This window comes from Lates calcarifer, linkage group LG12 (assembly GCF_001640805.2).
Source record: "Lates calcarifer isolate ASB-BC8 linkage group LG12, TLL_Latcal_v3, whole genome shotgun sequence".
NCBI lineage: Eukaryota > Metazoa > Chordata > Actinopteri > Centropomidae > Lates > Lates calcarifer.
Genome location: NC_066844.1, coordinates 3,440,496 through 3,458,697, shown reverse-complemented (window position 1 = coordinate 3,458,697; position 18,202 = coordinate 3,440,496). Strand labels below are relative to the sequence as shown.

The 18,202-nt window shown below is 41.0% G+C and overlaps 2 protein-coding genes, 2 long non-coding RNA genes and 2 pseudogenes across 4 annotated transcripts in view; 3 read left to right on the top strand and 3 right to left on the bottom strand.

The window, feature by feature from the left end:
* The window catches only part of LOC127143077 (uncharacterized), a 20,885-nt gene extending 18,287 nt beyond the window's left edge, over nt 1-2,598 (bottom strand). Inside the window, exons 1-2 of the long non-coding RNA XR_007814249.1 lie at nt 2,468-2,598; nt 2,133-2,246 (exon numbers count right to left, since the gene is read on the bottom strand). This is a non-coding gene — a long non-coding RNA (uncharacterized LOC127143077). The remainder of the gene's footprint in view (nt 1-2,132; nt 2,247-2,467) is intronic.
* Nucleotides 1,645-3,360, top strand: LOC108884398 (nuclear factor 7, ovary-like; annotated as a pseudogene).
* LOC108884400 (uncharacterized) lies at nt 3,038-5,389 on the bottom strand. Its single transcript, XR_007814251.1, has 4 exons — nt 5,287-5,389; nt 4,978-5,019; nt 4,026-4,085; nt 3,038-3,159 (listed from the first exon to the last, which is right to left on the bottom strand). It is a non-coding gene; the product is annotated as an uncharacterized LOC108884400 (long non-coding RNA).
* LOC127143075 (nuclear factor 7, ovary-like) lies at nt 5,028-7,361 on the top strand. Its single transcript, XM_051074262.1, has 2 exons — nt 5,028-5,152; nt 5,261-7,361. The coding sequence occupies exon 2, from the start codon at nt 5,278-5,280 to the stop codon at nt 6,682-6,684; it is 1,407 nt and encodes a 468-aa protein (XP_050930219.1). The 5' UTR covers nt 5,028-5,152; nt 5,261-5,277; the 3' UTR covers nt 6,685-7,361.
* A 319-nt stretch (nt 7,362-7,680) lies between these two features.
* On the top strand, nt 7,681-9,148 carry LOC108884371 (nuclear factor 7, ovary-like; annotated as a pseudogene).
* Nucleotides 9,149-10,856: 1,708 nt separating this feature from the next.
* On the bottom strand, nt 10,857-15,362 carry LOC108884397 (cytochrome c1, heme protein, mitochondrial-like). The gene is made up of 7 exons (XM_018678255.2): nt 15,195-15,362; nt 13,037-13,227; nt 12,767-12,893; nt 12,352-12,509; nt 12,081-12,241; nt 11,786-11,886; nt 10,857-11,556 (listed from the first exon to the last, which is right to left on the bottom strand). The coding sequence occupies exons 1-7, from the start codon at nt 15,273-15,275 to the stop codon at nt 11,452-11,454; spliced, it is 924 nt and encodes a 307-aa protein (XP_018533771.1). The 5' UTR covers nt 15,276-15,362; the 3' UTR covers nt 10,857-11,451.
* Nucleotides 15,363-18,202: the final 2,840 nt, after the last annotated feature.

Below are 18,202 nucleotides of genomic sequence, written 5' to 3'. Positions count from 1 at the left end.
CCTCCTTTTCTTCTAAATTACCAAAGTAGAAAATCTGTTTAGTTTTCACACTAAAAATGCGTCCATCCTCCTGCTACAACTCTGTGACTGAGTTTAAACTAATAATAATGATAATGATAATGATGGCAATAATAATGATCCACTGAGATCCGCTAATGCTATTAGCCTAATCTGTGTGTGTTGTGATGCAGATGAAGCTCGTCGCGTCTGAATGCAGGTTGAAGCAGCAGGGAGGAAAACCTTTTCAGAACCAGATTAGCTCCTAATGAAGGCCTGTAGCAGCTTTAAACCAACAGCACACTTGTTTATTTAACCCTCAGTGAAAGGAAGGGTGGATGTAAGGATGTGATGACTGGAGGCACAGAGGAAGGGCTCCTAAACCCTGCCTCTGTGTGACTGTGGAGTACAGTTGAAGGAACAGCTGATCAGTTTAGGAAATGCACTTATTACTAAACTGGAGCAAGAGAGTGATTAGCTTAGCTTAGCATAAAGTCTGGAAGAAGAGGGAAACCTCAGTGTAACAAGAAGACTTCAGGAAGTTGAGCACGGTCACTGCGCCTGTTTGCTCTGTTGTTTGCCAAGAAATAGTTCAAGCATGTAACTTCCCCTAAAACCACAAACTGTCATTTCTACATTGTTATTTATGTAGAAGGTAATCAGCAGGATACTGTATATGAATATCTCTGTTTCCATGGTAGTGGGCTCTACAGCTTCCAGTCCTTATATTAAGACTTAATGACTTTAATGTTGACAGCATTATTTCATAGACATATTATCAGCACAGCGATGTATGTTTAGCATAAATAAAAAGTTTTCTGCCTTGTAATGATCGAAACCATAATTCATTTTAGTCTGCTGCTTCTATAACCGTCGGAAAACAGATGGATGAGGAAAATAAGCTTGAAAGCTAATATCAAACTGTGGAAAGCCTTAAGGTGCTCATTATATTTAAATAGAAATCTGCAAGTAGAATTTTTTAATCGATAGCAGCCAAACAAAAAAGGTTAGTGCATCACAAACAACATAGGGTTCTTCTCTGGTGAACAATTAATGCAGTAGTAGAAATAGTGGAAGTGTAACTGACTGAAGTGAACTGATCTACAGAGTCTACTAAGATAATCCTTTATTCCACAATGGGGAAATTTACTGAGCAATATCATATAAACACTTTGGAATGGAACTCACCTCTGGTTGCAGTTATTGATAGTTTAGCAGAAAAGGTGTGACAGAATTCAGCAGGGGAATTTGGGAGACTAAGACACTGCACTGCTGGGACATGACATCTTTAAAGGACCTGTTGTTCTGTCATGTAGCCACAGCTTCTGTAAAGATGATCTACAGAGATGATAGAGAGAAAGAGTATTAACCTTTACTGAGTGACTGACTTCATAACCTCACAACATGTGTGATTAATTCCATGTCATACCACTTAAACATGGATCATATATAAAAGGTGAAAACAAGCATACCATTAAGAACTAGTTTTACAGCTCTGCGCACTGTTTATCATTCAACAATGTCCATGAAGCAGCTTTGGCATGAAACTCACCACTGGTGTATTCAGAGACATAACCTGTCAAAGCTCCACCTCTCACCTGACCACTCTGACACAAACCAGGAAATACCATTTATATTCGTCCTCAGTACCGAGAGACACATTCACTACTGAGAGACACATTTCAATAAGATTCACCTTCAGACCAAACTAACAGCTTCCACAGAGAGAGGACAGCTACAGGAAGGAAAACAGGAACACTGCAACTTTAACCTGCAACAATTCAACACACTGACTGTGAGTTTTATAAACAACATAACTGAAAGTGAAAGTAACTTAAACTGAAACACTGAAAAGTATTAGGGAATCCACAACTGACTTATCCTTGTGCTTGTTTTGTGTTTTCAGCTTCAGTCAGAGAGAAAATGTCTTCCAGGTCAGAGGAGGATCTCTCCTGTCCTGTCTGCCATGACATCTTTAAAGAACCTGTTCTCCTGTCATGTAGCCACAGCTTCTGTAAAGACTGTCTGCAGAGCTGGTGGAAAGAGAAACTAATACATGAGTGTCCAGTTTGTAAGAGAAAATCATCAAAGAGTGATCCACCTATTTGTTTGCCATTGAAGAACCTGTGTGAGACCTTCTTACTGGAGAGAGATCAGAGAACTTCAGCAGGGTCTGAGCCTCTCTGCAGTCTGCACTCTGAGAAACTGAAGCTCTTCTGTCTGGACCATCAGCAGCCAGTGTGTGTCATCTGCAGAGATTCAAAAACACACAACAACCACAGATTCAGACCCATCGATGAAGCAGCACAGGATCACAAAGAGGAGCTTCAGAAATCCCTGAAGCCTTTACAAGAGAAACTGAAGCTGTTTTAAACAAGTTAAAGGAAACTGTGATCAAACAGCAAAACACATTAAGGTCCAGGTCCGACACATAGAGAGGCAGATTAAGGAGCAGTTTAAGAAGCTTCACCAGTTTCTACAAGAGGAAGAGGAGGCCAGGATCACTGCTCTGAGGGAGGAAGAGGAGCTGAAGAGTCAGATGATGAAGGAGAAGATTGAGGCTCTGAGCAGAGAGATAGCAGCTCTTTCACACACAATCAGAGCCACAGAGGAGGAGCTGAGAGCTGAAGACGTCTCATTCCTGCTCAACTACAAGGCTGCAGTGAAAAGAGTCCAGCAGCGCCCCCTGATGGAGGATCCACAGCTGGTCTCAGGAGCTCTGATAGATGTGGCCAAACACCTGGGCAACCTGACCTTCAACATCTGGAACAAGATGAAGGAGATGGTCTCCTACACTCCTGTGATTCTGGATCCAAACTCTGCTCATCCAAGACTCATTCTGTCTGAAGATCTGACCAGTGTGAGTTATGGAGAGAAACAGAAGCTTCCTGACAATCCAGAGAGATTTGACAACTATGCCATTGTCCTGGGCTCTGAGGGCTTTAACTCAGGGACTCACAGCTGGGATGTTGAGGTTGGAGACAGTGCAGTCTGGATTCTGGGTGTGGTAGCAGAGTCTGGTGAGAGGAAGGGGCATATGGCGGCACTGGCTCAATCGTGGAGAATAGGGTTAAATCAGGGTAAATACACAGCGTACTCTCCACCAGATCCCATCACTTTTCTCTCAGTGAAGAAGCTCCAAAGAATCAGAGTTCATCTGGACTGGAACAGAGGAAAACTGTCATTCCACTGATTCGTGATACTAACACACACATACACACCTTCACACACACTTTCACTGAGAGACTGTTTCCATACATCTCCACAAACAGAGAAATTCCACATAAGATATTACCAGTGAACATTTCTGTTACAACAGAGCAGCTCAATTAAAGATGAAGAACATGATGATATAATACACAATATGCTGTTCGTCTTTTATAAATACCTTCAACTATCTTTGGTTGCTTTGATGGGGACATGGTGGGTAACAGTATTATATTTGGCCTATAAATGTTATGTCTGTGACAGTTTAGTTTGCTATTGATGTAATACAGTCTCATGAATCACTGAGGACAATCCACTGAACTCTTTCAGATATAGAATATGTAACATTGCTCTCTGTAAAAGTAACAGCTTCTTGTCATTCAAACATGGGTCTAAGTTATAGAAATGTTCCACGCTGACAGATGACAGGACTGTTGAGATAGGACTGGCAAATGTATTCCCCTCAGCAGCAAATGGCTCCTATATAGAACAATAACACAAGTGTTTCTATAGCTCATAGTTTATATAAACAGTTTGTTAATAATCAGAACATGTGAGACTTCTTTGAGCTATAGATGTTTGATGGTGTGTTGATTTAACAAGTTGATACATAAAATAATAAAGAAAGAAGTGAAAAGGGAGATTCACTGAGTGTAATTTTAACAACACTTTATCAACCTCCTGCCATCCAGTCTGATGTTATGTTTTAACCAGTTCTACTGCAGAGGATTATTTTCCTGCCTCAATTTCATATTCTTGATAAAGAGGTGTTTGCTGCATCTAACTGCAGCCAGCTCTGAAAAGCAGCATGTCACAAATACCTCACACAGTCCAACACTGTTCAGTGGAAATTTGGAGTCTGATGTCACGTTCATGTTGTGCTGGAAAAAAAACAAAAGAAATACAATAGTTAGAATATCTCTCTACAGAATAATCAGAATGATGCAAAACGTGATGTATTTCTTAGGTTTATAAATTCTGCTTAATGAATCAAACTGCAACAAAGAACCTCAATGCACAATACAAATGATCAAAATGATGAAAATTGTGCGGGAAACTACAAATCAAAGTATGAGGCCAACAGCTCCACCATTATGACTCAGTAAAAATACAGAAATAAGATTAGTACTGTTATAACAACAGGGTAAAACAGGGGAAATACTTTGGTATTATGACAAAAATATCTTGCTAATAACAATGAAAAAGTCTTGGTAAATTAATAACAATTCTTTAAATAATGGGGCAAAACCATGAGTGTAATACTGAGGAAATTAGATTAACATGATAAAACGAGGGGGAAATGGGTTGCTCTGCTCTCAATAATGAGGTTAATCTAGAGTAAAAGTCCCCCAAAAATAACGAGGGAACACTGATGCAAAATCTTATCTGAGAGTAATACTGGGATTATATTTAGTTTGGAAAACATGTTGATGAAAAACAGAGTATTAAGATAATAATTAGAGGTAATATATTGGCAGAGTTATATCAGAATAATCCCCTCACAGTCACAACAAAAAGAATGACCTTCAGTAAATACCATAAAACACCTAACAGATGAACCACCACCTGTGTATACTTGACTTAATTAAAAACCACAGACCAGAGTCAGTATCTGGCCACACAGACATTAGTGTCTTTATGGTAATAACTAATTATGATTTCATGGAATTTTCTTGTGGTTGTGAAGGTATTTCACTGACACTATCCCATGAGTATCGAGAAACCTTAATAATAGTATTACATCACTAAAGCTCCACCCCTGAGTTGCCCCACCTGAAACCTGCCAGTAACAGTTTGTCATGCTTCCTCATTCACCTAGAGACAAAAAAACACAGCCAGTAAGATTCACCATCAGATCAGACTAACAACATCCACTGACAGAGGACAGCTAGAGGAGGGAATATTGTTATACTGCCACTTCAACCTGCTCCAACACCAACCTCTGAATGTGAGTTTTATATAAAGAGAGAGGAAAAAAACATGACTCAAAGTGAAAGTAAGTGTCAATGTGGAGCCACAGGTGACGGATCGTGATTTATGCCTGGTGTGTTTTCAGCTTCACACAGAGAGAAAATGTCACACCGTTCAGAGGAGGATCTCTCCTGTCCTGTCTGCCGTGACATCTTTAAAGAACCTGTTGTCCTGTCATGTAGCCACAGCTTCTGTAAAGACTGTCTGAAGAACTGGTGGAGAGAGAAACAAATACAAGAGTGTCCAGTTTGTAAGAGGAAATCATCGAGGAGTAAACCACCCTGCAACTTGGTCTTAAAGAAGCTGTGTGAGACCTTTGTACTAAATGGAGAGACCAGAACTTCAGCAGGGTCTGAGCCTCTCTGCAGTCTGCACTCTGAGAAACTGAAGCTCTTCTGTCTGAACCATCAGCAACCAGTGTGTCTCATCTGTCTGCATTCAGACACACATGCTGGACACAAATTCAAACCTATTAATGAAATTATACAGGATCACAGAGAGGAACTTCAGGAATCCCTGAAGCCTTTACAAGAGAAACTGAAGCTGTTTGAACAAGTTAAAGGAAACTGTGATCAAACAGCAGAACACATTAAGGTCCAGGTCCAACACACAGAGAGGCAGATTAAGGAGCAGTTTAAGAAGCTTCACCAGTTTCTACAAGAGGAAGAGGAGGCCAGGATCAGTGCTCTGAGGGAGGAAGAGGAGCTGAAGACTCAGATGATGAAGGAGAAGATTGAGGCTCTGAGCAGAGAGATAGCAGCTCTTTCACACACAATCAGAGCCACAGAGGAGGAGCTGAGAGCTGAAGACGTCTCATTCCTGCTCAACTACAAGGCTGCAGTGAAAAGAGTCCAGCAGCGCCCCCTGCTGGAGGATCCACAGCTGGTCTCAGGAGCCCTGATAGATGTGGCCAAACACCTGGGCAACCTGACCTTCAACGTCTGGAACAAGATGAAGGAGATGGTCTCCTACACTCCTGTGATTCTGGATCCAAACTCTGCTCATCCAGACCTCGTCCTGTCTGAAGATCTGACCAGTGTGAGACTTGGTGAGAGACAGAAGCTTCCTGACAATCCAGAGAGGTTTGACTACTTCCGCATTGTCCTGGGCTCTGAGGGCTTTGACTCAGGGAATCACAGCTGGGATGTTGAGGTTGGAGACAGTGGAGACTGGTTTCTGGGTGTGACAGCACAGTCTGTCCAGAAAAAGGGAAAACATCCGTCTTGTTTGTGGAGAATAGGGTACTTTGATGGTAAATACATAGCACGCTTCTTATCAGATCCCTCCACTGTTCTTTCAGTGATGAAGAAGCTCCAGAGGATCAGAGTTGATCTGGACTGGAACAGAGGAAAGCTGTCCTTCTTCGATCTGGACACTAATATGCACATATACACCTTTACACACACTTTTACCGAGAGGGTGTCTCCATACTTTAACACTGTAAATATACACCCACTGAAGATAATACCAATAAAGGTCTCTGTACGGCCGTGTTCAGACAGACATTAACACTGTCTGAAAACCCTCATTCACTTACATGACACCACTGTACAGGCTCAGTGTGGGTGCCAACGCTGAGGGCTCAGGTAAAAAAAAAGAACTTGAACTTGTAGTCAAGTTTGACTGCAATACAGTGCAACCTCATCCAACAATGCACTGCAACCACTAGATCAAATACATGCAAGACCTAAACCAGTCTGCCATGACTGCAACGGTGGCAGTGCTCCTGAAGAACTTACGGGTCTGAAATGTGTCACTAAAATGATTTTAGACAGTTGCAAGGTTCAGTTGTTAAGTTATTAGTTCATATATAAAACTGATAGATGTACAGATGTATAAAGTGATTTAAATGTCTATTTAAGTGATGCTATTCAAAGTATTGGAAACAGCATTTTTACAGTTAGAATATGTTAAGTACATGTCAATTATTAATTTTGTTCCATTATTCTGTCTGTAGATTATTCATGAATGTGAAAATAAAAGTATTCTTTAACTTGAACCTACTTTAATTCTGTTAATCTTGTCTTCCTAACATATTTCATTGCAATTAACTTGACTGTTTCGTCACTTAAAGGGTTAATACTTTTTCACATGGGAGATTAAGGTAAAGCACCAATAATAAAATGAAACTTGAAACTTGTTTTTTGTGTATCACAGTTAACACATCAGCATTTGGCAGTGGTCTGACTCCACCCCTTACCCAACTCACCTGACATAAAGCAGGAAACACAGTCTGTTATTTTTCCCTCACTAAGGAGACAAACAGACCAAGACGCAGATTTACCTTCAGACTCACAGCTTCCACTGAAAAAGTACAGATAAAGAAGCAAATACTGGATTACTAAAATACTAAAGTACTGCTACTTCAACCTGCTGCAACTCCACTCACTGCATGTAAGTTTAACAAAAAGACAGTTCAAGGAGAAAGTAAGTGTCAGGTGACTTTCTAGAAGAGAGATGGTGGCTGACTTTGCCTGATGTGTTTTCATTTGAACTCGCAGAGGAAATGGCTTCCCAATCAGAGGAGGATCTCTCCTGTCCTGTCTGCCGTGACATCTTTAAAGATCCTGTTGTTCTGTCATGTAGCCACAGCTTCTGTAAAGACTGTCTGCAGAGCTGGTGGAGAGAGAAACAAACACAGCAGTGTCCACTTTGTAAGAGAAGATCATCTATGTGTAAACCACCTGTCAGTTTTAGCACTGAAGAACCTGTGTGAGTCCTTCTTACTGGAGAGAGATCAGAGAGTCGAGTATGAGTCTCTCTGCAGTCTGCACTCTGAGAAACTGAAGCTCTTCTGTCTGGACCATCAGCAGCCAGTGTGTCTCATCTGCAGAGATTCAAAGATACACAACAACCACAGATTCAGACCCATCGATGAAGCTGCACAGGATCACAAAGAGGAGCTTCAGGAATCCCTGAAGCCTTTACAAGAGAAACTGAAGCTGTTTGAACAAGTTAAAGGAAACTGTGATCAAACAGCAGAACACATTAAGGTCCAGGTCCAACACACAGAGAGGCAGATTAAGGAGCAGTTTAAGAAGCTTCACCAGTTTCTACAAGAGGAAGAGGAGGCCAGGATCAGTGCTCTGAGGGAGGAAGAGGAGCTGAAGAGTCAGATGATGAAGGAGAAGATTGAGGCTCTGAGCAGAGAGATAGCAGCTCTTTCACACACAATCAGAGCCACAGAGGAGGAGCTGAGAGCTGAAGACGTCTCATTCCTGCTCAACTACAAGGCTGCAGTGAAAAGAGTCCAGCAGCGCCCCCTGATGGAGGATCCACAGCTGGTCTCAGGAGCTCTGATAGATGTGGCCAAACACCTGGGCAACCTGACCTTCAACATCTGGAACAAGATGAAGGAGATGGTCTCCTACACTCCTGTGATTCTGGATCCAAACTCTGCTCATCCTCACTTCATGATGTCTGAGGATCTGACCAGTGTGAGACATGAAGAGGTGCAAAACCCTCCTGACAATCCAGAGAGGTTTGATTCCTTTCACTCTGTCCTGGGCTCTGAGGGTTTCAACTCAGGGACTCACAGCTGGGATGTTGATGTTGGAAAAAGCACATTCTGGTTTCTGGGTGTGGCAGCCGAGTCCGTTGAGAGGAAGGGAAAGAAACAGTCTGGATTATGGAGAATAGGGTTCTGTGATGGTAAATACAGAGCACGCTCCCCAACAGAGCCAGAAACTGCGCTTACAGTGGTGACAAAGCTAAAGAGGATCAGAATTCAGCTGGACTGGAACAGCGGACTACTGTCTTTCTCTGATCTGAATACAGACTCACACATTCACACCTTCACACACACTTTCACTGACACGTTGTTTCCGTATATTAACACTCTAAATGAAGTGCCACTAAAGATATTACCAGTGAAGATCTCTGTAACAACAGAACAGGACAATCAGAGATGAACAACACAATGCTTTATAAGTATTCTAAAAAAGCCCCTTAAATACTTTGATTATGCTGTGCACATTATCACACAGGTTCTTGTTGATGTATTGTTAAAACAGTTTGGTTTTCCTGGTAATACAGTGCCTACATTATGTGAAAAAAAACTGTGTACTATAACTATAGCAAACTACAGTGGGGGAAGCAGTACAGGGGCCGATTTCACCCCTTGGTAGTGCTATCTTACAGTTACCAGAACAGAGAACAGACAGATGAATGAAAACGGTATTGGAGCAACAGAACCAGTCTACACTCAGCTGGCAGTTAATGATACACCTAACTGAAACTGATGCAGTCCAATACAACAAAATACAACATCCAGAAAAAGTTGCAACTGTTTAAAAATCCTTTTGTCATATAGTGTCATTTAGTTAATTAACCTTTAGAGAAACTGATGCTTACCTCTGTGACCTACAGGTACACTGAGCCAAAACATCCCGTCTAAAATCCTTCCTATGCTGCCAACACAGCACTAATAACTTGTGGTTTCAGGCACCAAGATGTTAGCAGCAGATGCTTTTAAATAACGCTGGCCCCAAATGACTGAACTGTTATTTACTGGTGTTTTTGCAAGTTTGATATGAATAGTTTACTCTGGTAGGCTAAGTACAGTTGCAACAAGTGTCTAATTCCTCCAATCAGAAATGCACAAGAAACTCACCCCAACTCAATCTGTTTAATGGTGCTGATTTCTTGGTACACTGTCCTGTTTGAAGGGTTTCCATCCAGGTGCCTGACGAATTTATTTGCACTGCAAATAAAACACAAGACATTTCTGTGTAAATACTGACATGCTTGCTCCATCAGTAAAGGATTACAATATAAATGCAACTATTACAAACTACCTAACATGCTGTAATATGTACTCTTTACTGTAACAACACTATCTATGTCAGCTCCTGAATCCAGCATTTCCCGATACATCAACCTACCTGAGAGTAGTACAGTTATCAAAATCAGGTCACTGACATTAATGTCGAGTCCGACAATTGCAGGCTCGACATTAGCTACCGAAGCTAACCGTGGTTAGCTGCCCTTTCTTCTAACATTAGTCACTTTATATGCCTAAAAAGCGTCACAGTCATTCTAACATAACTGTATATCTCGCTTGTGAACTTTTCTCACCTGCAGACAGTTTTATTAAAGCGTCGCCTTCGTTCTGTGTTGTCTTCACTGTTTCGTGTTAGGACTTCGCTCACTTGCTGCTGCTGTAAAGCATTACAGTCATCCTTACCGGTACTGCCATCTACTGGCGCAAAGGAGTATTGCCATAAAACTTTCAGATAACAGCAGGTGAAACTTCCTGACAAGCATTTTCAAATAATAAGCAACAGAAAAATAATCACAAAATCTAATGTTAAATAATTTAAAAACATTGTTTTGTTGACTTCTAAATGACATAGCTGGCATGCTCAGCTTTATCACGGCTAGGGGAGCAGCATGCAACCACACATTCCAACCCCATACAGTAATATTAATGCTTTTTTAAAACATTTAATTTTTCAATGTTGAGATGTAAAGCTGTCAAAATACTGCTACAAACTAGCATGGTAGTGATGCAGTGGTCAACAAATTATAACTTCATGGCAAAGTTTGTGCAGGTCACCAGTTTATTAAATATTTACACGACAAAGCAGAAATTATCAGAATGACACAAGCAGTGTTGAAAAGCTTGGTGAGTAACGACTACTGCTGCTGCTACTAGGGACAAAACAAACCGCCACACAAAGTTTCCTTTAAGATAATTTATTTTGTACAGTAAAACAGAGGTTCAGAGGTTGCATTTGATCCACTGAGCGGCTTTGTGGAGACGACAGGGGGAGGATGGATTTACACACACTCAGGATGTTATAAACTTTGAGGGCAACCATTTCTCTGCGTTCGTGTGGTAACTGAGTATCTTACAAATATGGGCAATCAATTAACTTATCAGTCAATTGTGACAAAGTGTCTGAAACGAGATGTCAAGACATGAGCTGCTAGCAGCAATGACTCAATGCAGATCAAACAAACATAAACTTTGTGGAGGGTGCATTCAAGAACGCCACAACGCTCTGACACAAACTCGCACCATAATACATCAGATACAGGAAAATCTGTCACACCATTGGTTCTACCATGCCAACAACTAAAAAAAAGGCATTTTTCTGAAGGAATAAACATATAATATATACCCTTATTTCTCTAACCCCTCTTAGAAAGGCATGTGTGTGTTATCTGTTGCTCTGTGTCCATATGATCAATGTGAGGTGAGCGTTGTGGGGTCACTGAATGCAGCCCTCTCTGGTAGCTTTTATGCCCAGATTGGGGTGTGTTTGTTTCCTTTTATTTGGGAGGCCTGTAGGCCATCTTTCTGCTCTTCATCACAGACCACCTGTGTCTCTTCATGTAGTAGAGCAGAGGGATGAGGATGGCTGAGCCCATCAGCAACTGAAAGAGAATGTAAAGATTAATTCCTGAACAAGCTCCATCTTTACACTTTGTTCCATTGTGTCTGTATGCTCAGACTTAGAAAAACAAATTGTAACTGCCTAGATTAAAGTAATTAAAAAGTATTGTTTTGGAATGTGTACCCACAATAACCAACATAATGAAGCTAGCAAAAGAAATTTTCAAAAGACACCTAGTCCAGATACAATTTGTTGTATATATATTGTACCTTCAGTCCCATGCGTTTGCGCTGGTCGTGCTCTGGCTCAGCAGCCCACCTCAAGAAGGTACACACATCCTTAGCAACCTGGCTCATGGTGGCAGGGGTTCCTATGGCAACAGAAACAAATCCACCGTCAGCACCATGTTCTGAGCATGTTCTTCATTTCTGCACAATTCACTGTTTATTTGTGTAACCAGTTAATCGAACAGCAGATACAGATACACACACACACACACACACACACACACACACACACACACACACACACACACACACATACACACAGAGCATCTTTACTTACCATCCTCATACTCCAGCACCTCATTGTAGATGGGTGGGGCCATGCCAATGGCCTGGCCAGGGAAGTAGGGGTTGTAGTAGAGTCCCTCTCTCACTGTCACTCCAGCTGGAGGCTCACAGTATCCTGTCAGCAGGCTGAACACGTAGTCCTCTCCTCCATGTCTGAGTGGAGTAGGGAGACACAACAAGTAAACACCAGGGACACACTGATTTTGAGTAATTTTGTGGCTTTCCAGCTTAACTGTGTAGTTTTTCTGTATTTCAGGACTTACCTGGCATTAACAATGTAGCTGAGGTCTGGAGGCAGGGCTCCGTTGTTGGCAACCCGGGCTGCCTCAGGGTTGGGGTAGGGCTTTGGGAAGTAGTCTGACAGCTTTCCTGGCCGAGTGAACATCTCTCCACTCTCATCAGGACCATCCACTACCTCAACCTAAACACAACACGCAAGACAACTTTAAACCAGAAACCTTGAAATGTAACAGCAGATACAGATCTCATCACCTGCTGGCAGATATTCAGAATTTAAATCTAAAAATAACCAAAACCTATGACACAGTTTATTTTTATGTGTATGCTATAAAATATTAAGATAATGTTATGTGATCTATTTGAAACTGTTGGCACCCTGGATTTTTGGATTCTTTCTCTTATTCTTATACTCTCTCACACACACAGAGAGAGCCTTACCTCCTCCGCAATGGTCTTAACCTCGGCCTCTGTGTGCGACACTCCCACCAGGTTTCTGAAGGCCAGGTACTCCATACTGTGGCAGGCTGAACACACCTGCTTATACACCTGGTACCCACGACGAATACTGCAGGAGACGGAAAGAGCACAGAGAAACAGTTATGGTTAAAAATGTGGCCAATGTGATCAGATGAGCTGAAACACTCCCTAATTACTGATTGTGTCTAACAACTGCAGACTGTGGAGTGTGTGTGTGTCCATTCATCACACCTAGCATGGTCCAGAGAGGACAGAGGTCCAGCATGACTCCAGGGGTACTGAGGAGGATGGAGCTCCAGGTCGGAGGCTTTGACGGACTGGTGCAGCATCAGAGCAAGCCCTGCCCCGCCGGCTGTGACCACACCTAGTGTTGTAAGGGCAACCTTCTTGTTCCGTGGCAGGCTGGCAAAGGACATGTTGGCCTACAGAGACACAAGAGCACAACGAGATGCCAATTACTTATCAAAAGAAGCAGCAATCTAAAGCCCAAACTAATAGTTGAAAGAGAAGAAATCAGCAGCTCTAATATTACAGACTTAGTCTTTTATAAAACCCCTTTTCTATCCTGAAATTTCAGTAAGTATGTAATTATTAAATTTAAAATGTGGAAAGAAAAATAGCCCTGGTAAATAATTTTCATATTGTGCTAATTCTCAATTAAGTTTGAAATTGTTTTGTCTACAAAATGTCAAAAAATATTGAAAATCCTCATTTCTGGAAGCCAAATGTGACAGTGGATAGCCAACTAACAACTAAATCCCCAAAATATCTTGATTACTATCACATAAGTCAAAGAAAAGTGACAGACTGCCACATTTCAGAGGCTGGAACTTGATATTGTTTGACATTTAAAAAAAGGTAAAATATGGTTTATAGATTACTAAAATAATTGCTAAAATAATTCCATTTACTGAGCAATTCAGCTATAGTAAGAATAAACAATATAAACAGCAGGTGCTGACTGCAATGACACACTTTGTCACATTCATCTATCAAACTATAAATTCATCTCAGGACACGGCGTTGCTGTATGGATAATGTTTGAAAAGTTCAGTTCCTCACAATTGTTGTTTGTTTACAGTGTGAGCATATAATATGAACGCTCGTCGTCCTTATGAAACTGCCCTTCACTACTGCTTCTGTAACCAGGCAGCAGCAAGTGTCTCATGACAGCATCCCTGCACTAACACACACACACACACACTCATTTTCTGCCTCAATCTCTACTGTGGACCCTCAAATTAAAACAAAATGGGAAAAAAATAATAAAATCAGCTTTATAGCAATGCAATGCATCAGCTGCATAGCCACAGCTATAAGTTGCATGTAATTAATCTCAAACCTACTGAGTGTCAATCAGTGGTGGAAAGTAACGAGGGTAAAGTACAACTTAAAGGTACTAATATTTCGACTTGGAATGCTTAGGACTTTTACTCCACTACATGTTAGGAGGAAATATTGTTCTTAACTCACTTTCATTAGTCTGACAACTGTAGTTCTTTAATTAAACGTGCAAAGTATATGCTCGAGCAACAAAATATGATGCATTGTTGTATATTAACGGCCTTAGATATATAGTTACGCGGGTTTTTACAATTATGTGGCCTATTGCTGGACCTACATGTACACAAGTAAGATTTTGAATGCAGGACTTTGCCTACTTCTTGATTTTTTACATTAGAATATGATTATTTTTACTTATGTGAAGGCTCTGAGAAGTCTCTCCACTAATCGACTCAACAAAAACATACCGGGGAAATATGGATGGCGTCTCCGGACGCACTCTTAAAAGACACTTAAAAATGAAGGATGCAGCAGCATACATGACTGGAGAGGCTTTTCTTCGCCGGAAGTCCTTTCAGTCCTTGAAATGCTAACTCGCTAGCAAGCAGATTAGCTCAGATACATGAGCTATTACTGTTCCCGACAATGTTATGATCCACACAAGTGTAAACACTCCGATCGTCCACTCTGGCGTGCAGACTTGTAGTCACATACGTTAACCAATGTGGAAGTTTAACTTGAGCGGACGAGTCTCCTTGCCGGCTTTTTGACACCACATCATGAGTTAGCTAACCGGCTAGCTTGCTCGATCTAGTGACCACCAAGTTTTTAGACAAGTTTTTACGTTTGTTGTTTCATTGTCTGACGCCGAACAAGTCTCCATAATCTAAGAACGATAAAATATCCAATAAGATAATGCCACAGCCGTAATCGACATCCTGAAAACGTCTGAGAACACGAGTGACCTTGTCTCACCCCACTGACAGCAACCGGGCTAACATTAGCTCAGTGTCAGAACGGCTTATAGCAGTGGTGTTTCATTAAACTTTCGTTATAAATGCACTCTGCCCTGGGTGATTAATACAACGCCCATCTATCGACCTACCTTGGGCGTCTTGATAGTTTTCGGTGTGCTGAGGAGGGTTCTCCCACACCCCGATAGCACCACGACTCGTAGCGCCGCCATCTTCTCTGAGGTTCTCTGAGCTGGAAGGAGCTGCTGGACCAGCGACTAGCCGGCACAGAATGCTTCCGGTCTGAACCTTCAAAATAAAAACAGCATGCGTGAAGTGCCCTGCCTTGTACTTGCATGGGACGTCCCGGCTGCCACTGTCAGAATAAAACCACTGTAACCACATTCACAACACAGTATTTATCCAATATGTAAAACTTTGAGAGGAGTGCCACACGTAAAAGCCCCGCAGTTGAAATATTATTTAATTACGAGGTATTATCTATGGGGGAAAACCGTGGACTTCATTGTGTCATCCTCATTTTTCACTTGTGTGAGATTTAATGTTTACCATTTTCATGATGTGTCTAGGTCAAAATGAATAAGTAAGATTTTACCAACACTTGTAACAAGACTATAAGGGACTTAAAAAGTTCCTCCATGTCAATAACATAACTTTTATTCGATCCAAATAAAGCAGACCGCTGTTGTTTAACATGTATTGTGTATGGTCTCATTGTGCAACACGTATATATTTACAAATATGAGTTATTTTTAACAAATCAGTGGAAACATAAGTAGCTGTAACTGTTAGTCCCGAGAGAAATGGCCTCTGCATTAAGACATACAAAAAAAAATCTGTTTTATACTCAAGAATAAAACACTGATATGATATAAGGCTCAGTTTTAACAATGTTAAAAACAAAAAGAAAAACAAACAAACAAAAAACTCGATTAAATGTTTTCTCCTCTCTGCGACGCCGCCATGTCAGCTCTTATTTTGACAGTAGCGTCTTTCTGTCCGGATCTACATATCTGGACTTATTCTGGCTAACTTGACTAAAATCTTACACAACGTGGATTTACACAACCTTTTTTTCTTGCATTGTTTAGTAACACATTACAAAACACCAAAATATGAATAAACTCAAACTTATTTTCTGTTCCGAAAAGAACAGTTTGTTTGTTATAACCATAGACAGTCCATGGTTACAACTCAGATGTAAAGGTGATTTTGTGGGACTGCGGGTGGAAGTCTCCACCCAGCGGCTGCTTCGTGACTCTTCATAACCGTTGACCTAGATCTCGAAGTTGCTGTCGGACTGTAGCTCAACAGTAACATCATATAAGTTATGACAGAAACGTTTTCATATTCTCCTTGCTATTTAAATCTCCCTTCATGTTGTTTAACACTGAACATAAGGACAAAAGGGAGGTGGGGACGAGAGCAGTTCATTCATCAGTCCTTGACCTCAAGTTGCTTTTGAATGAGAAACTTTATTAAACGACTTGACAGATAACATTGACAACATGCACATGTGGGTCAGCTAATTTTTTCTGTCCATAGTTTATTGTTTTTCCTTCTTTCTTTGTCTGTAGTTATGTCACCTCAAACACGAAAACCATTTTCTAAAATACTTGTCTTGTTTCTTGTTAGGAGTGGGGTTAAATATGCTAGGGCTGCAACAAACTTAGATTTTCATCATTAATTAATCTGTTTATTACCTCACTGTCGCCCATTGCTTAAACTGATGTTAGAAATGGGTCTTTTGATGGCCAGTGTCAGCAGGAGGATTGATGACGGCAAACAAAAATTGTTTATGGGCACCAGGCTACTGTTGTAATACTGACTTGAACCTGGGACAAAACAGACCAAAACCAGAGCTGGAGGTGCTGTACCTGTGTTCCTCAGAAGGTGGAAGCATGGCATCAAATAATAAAGACTGGTGGGTTTAAGTATTTCTGAAACGGCTGATCTCATGAGCTTTTCACATGTAACAGTCTGTAGAGTTTACTCAGAATGAAAACAGAAAACATCAGCAATTCTGCAAACAGAAACACCTTGGTGATGAGGGAGGTCAGAAGAGAATGGTTGGAGCTGACCTACGGCTACATGTTGAACCTTGAGGCTGATGGACTACAACAGCAGAGGACTTAGTTGGGTTCTACTCCCGTCAGCCAAAAACAGAAATCTTAAGAAAACTGGCTGTTGTTGTGTGTGTTAATGTGGGAAAAGAAGGAATTCATCATCTGAATCAATTATTTAGATATGTGAATAAAGCAAAAATACTTAATAGAGTATCTCCCAAAACTTTTCAAACAAATGTAAAATGTAAATGTGGAGAGGGAAACCACAATTTAAATAATGAAAGAACAAACATCTAACCTGAAATATTAAGATACATGAAAACATTGTTTGAATGAACTGTAACTGCAGATGGATGTTTGCTGTTTGACAGCAGGTAGGTAATAAACTATTCATCAGCCCCAGTCATGTCTGTCATTGCCTGTGATGTTTGCCTGACAGGAGGTCTTCTCTGTGACGCTGCCATCAGGTATGTGCTGTGCATACGGGCGCTCCACATTTACAGCTATATGACAACTGCTGCAGCCTCATACTAGACTGAAAGATTCAATCTCATCAGAAATTTCACATGAGTAACTTAGCTGAGTTTTAAATACAGCAGCTGTTCTGGTAAAATACATAATTCATGAAACGCCACAGCGTACAAATACAAGATGGAATAAATGCAAGTTTGTTCCAACTTTGGGTCTTAATTTTGTAGTTTTGTCCATCCACCCTATCAACAATAACAACATTGTACTCAGCAAATTAATTTCTGAGAAGTCAAGAGACATAAGCAGTCAGACAATCACAGAGACTGGAATCAAAGCTCCAGGTTAGAAAGACTTATTTGGAAGAGAAAATTAAGATAAATGGTGAAATTATGAACCAGACTGTCCTGTGTAAACATCCATCCAAGCCTCTGCTGGTTGTCTATCAGCGCTCAGGTTCAAACTAGCTAACAAAAATGGTGTTCAGCTGTTTCACACATCACAACCATACTGCATTAGGGGAGATGATTGATGGGAATTCAGCACTGCAGAGGATCAATCACCGCTGTGTGGGATGCTCTCCTACTTTTATTGTTGGTGTTCAC

Coding starts and splice junctions, on each gene's coding strand:
- LOC108884397 (XM_018678255.2), bottom strand. CDS start 15,275: ATGGCGGCGCTACGAGTCGTGGTGCTATCGGGGTGTGGGAGAACCCTC. Junction 12,242..12,351: donor AGCTACATTGTTAATGCCAG/GTAAGTCCTGAA, acceptor TACTCCACTCAG/ACATGGAGGAGAGGACTACG. Junction 11,887..12,080: donor GGTGCTGGAGTATGAGGATG/GTAAGTAAAGAT, acceptor CTGTTGCCATAG/GAACCCCTGCCACCATGAGC.
- LOC127143075 (XM_051074262.1), top strand. CDS start 5,278: ATGTCACACCGTTCAGAGGAGGATCTCTCCTGTCCTGTCTGCCGTGAC.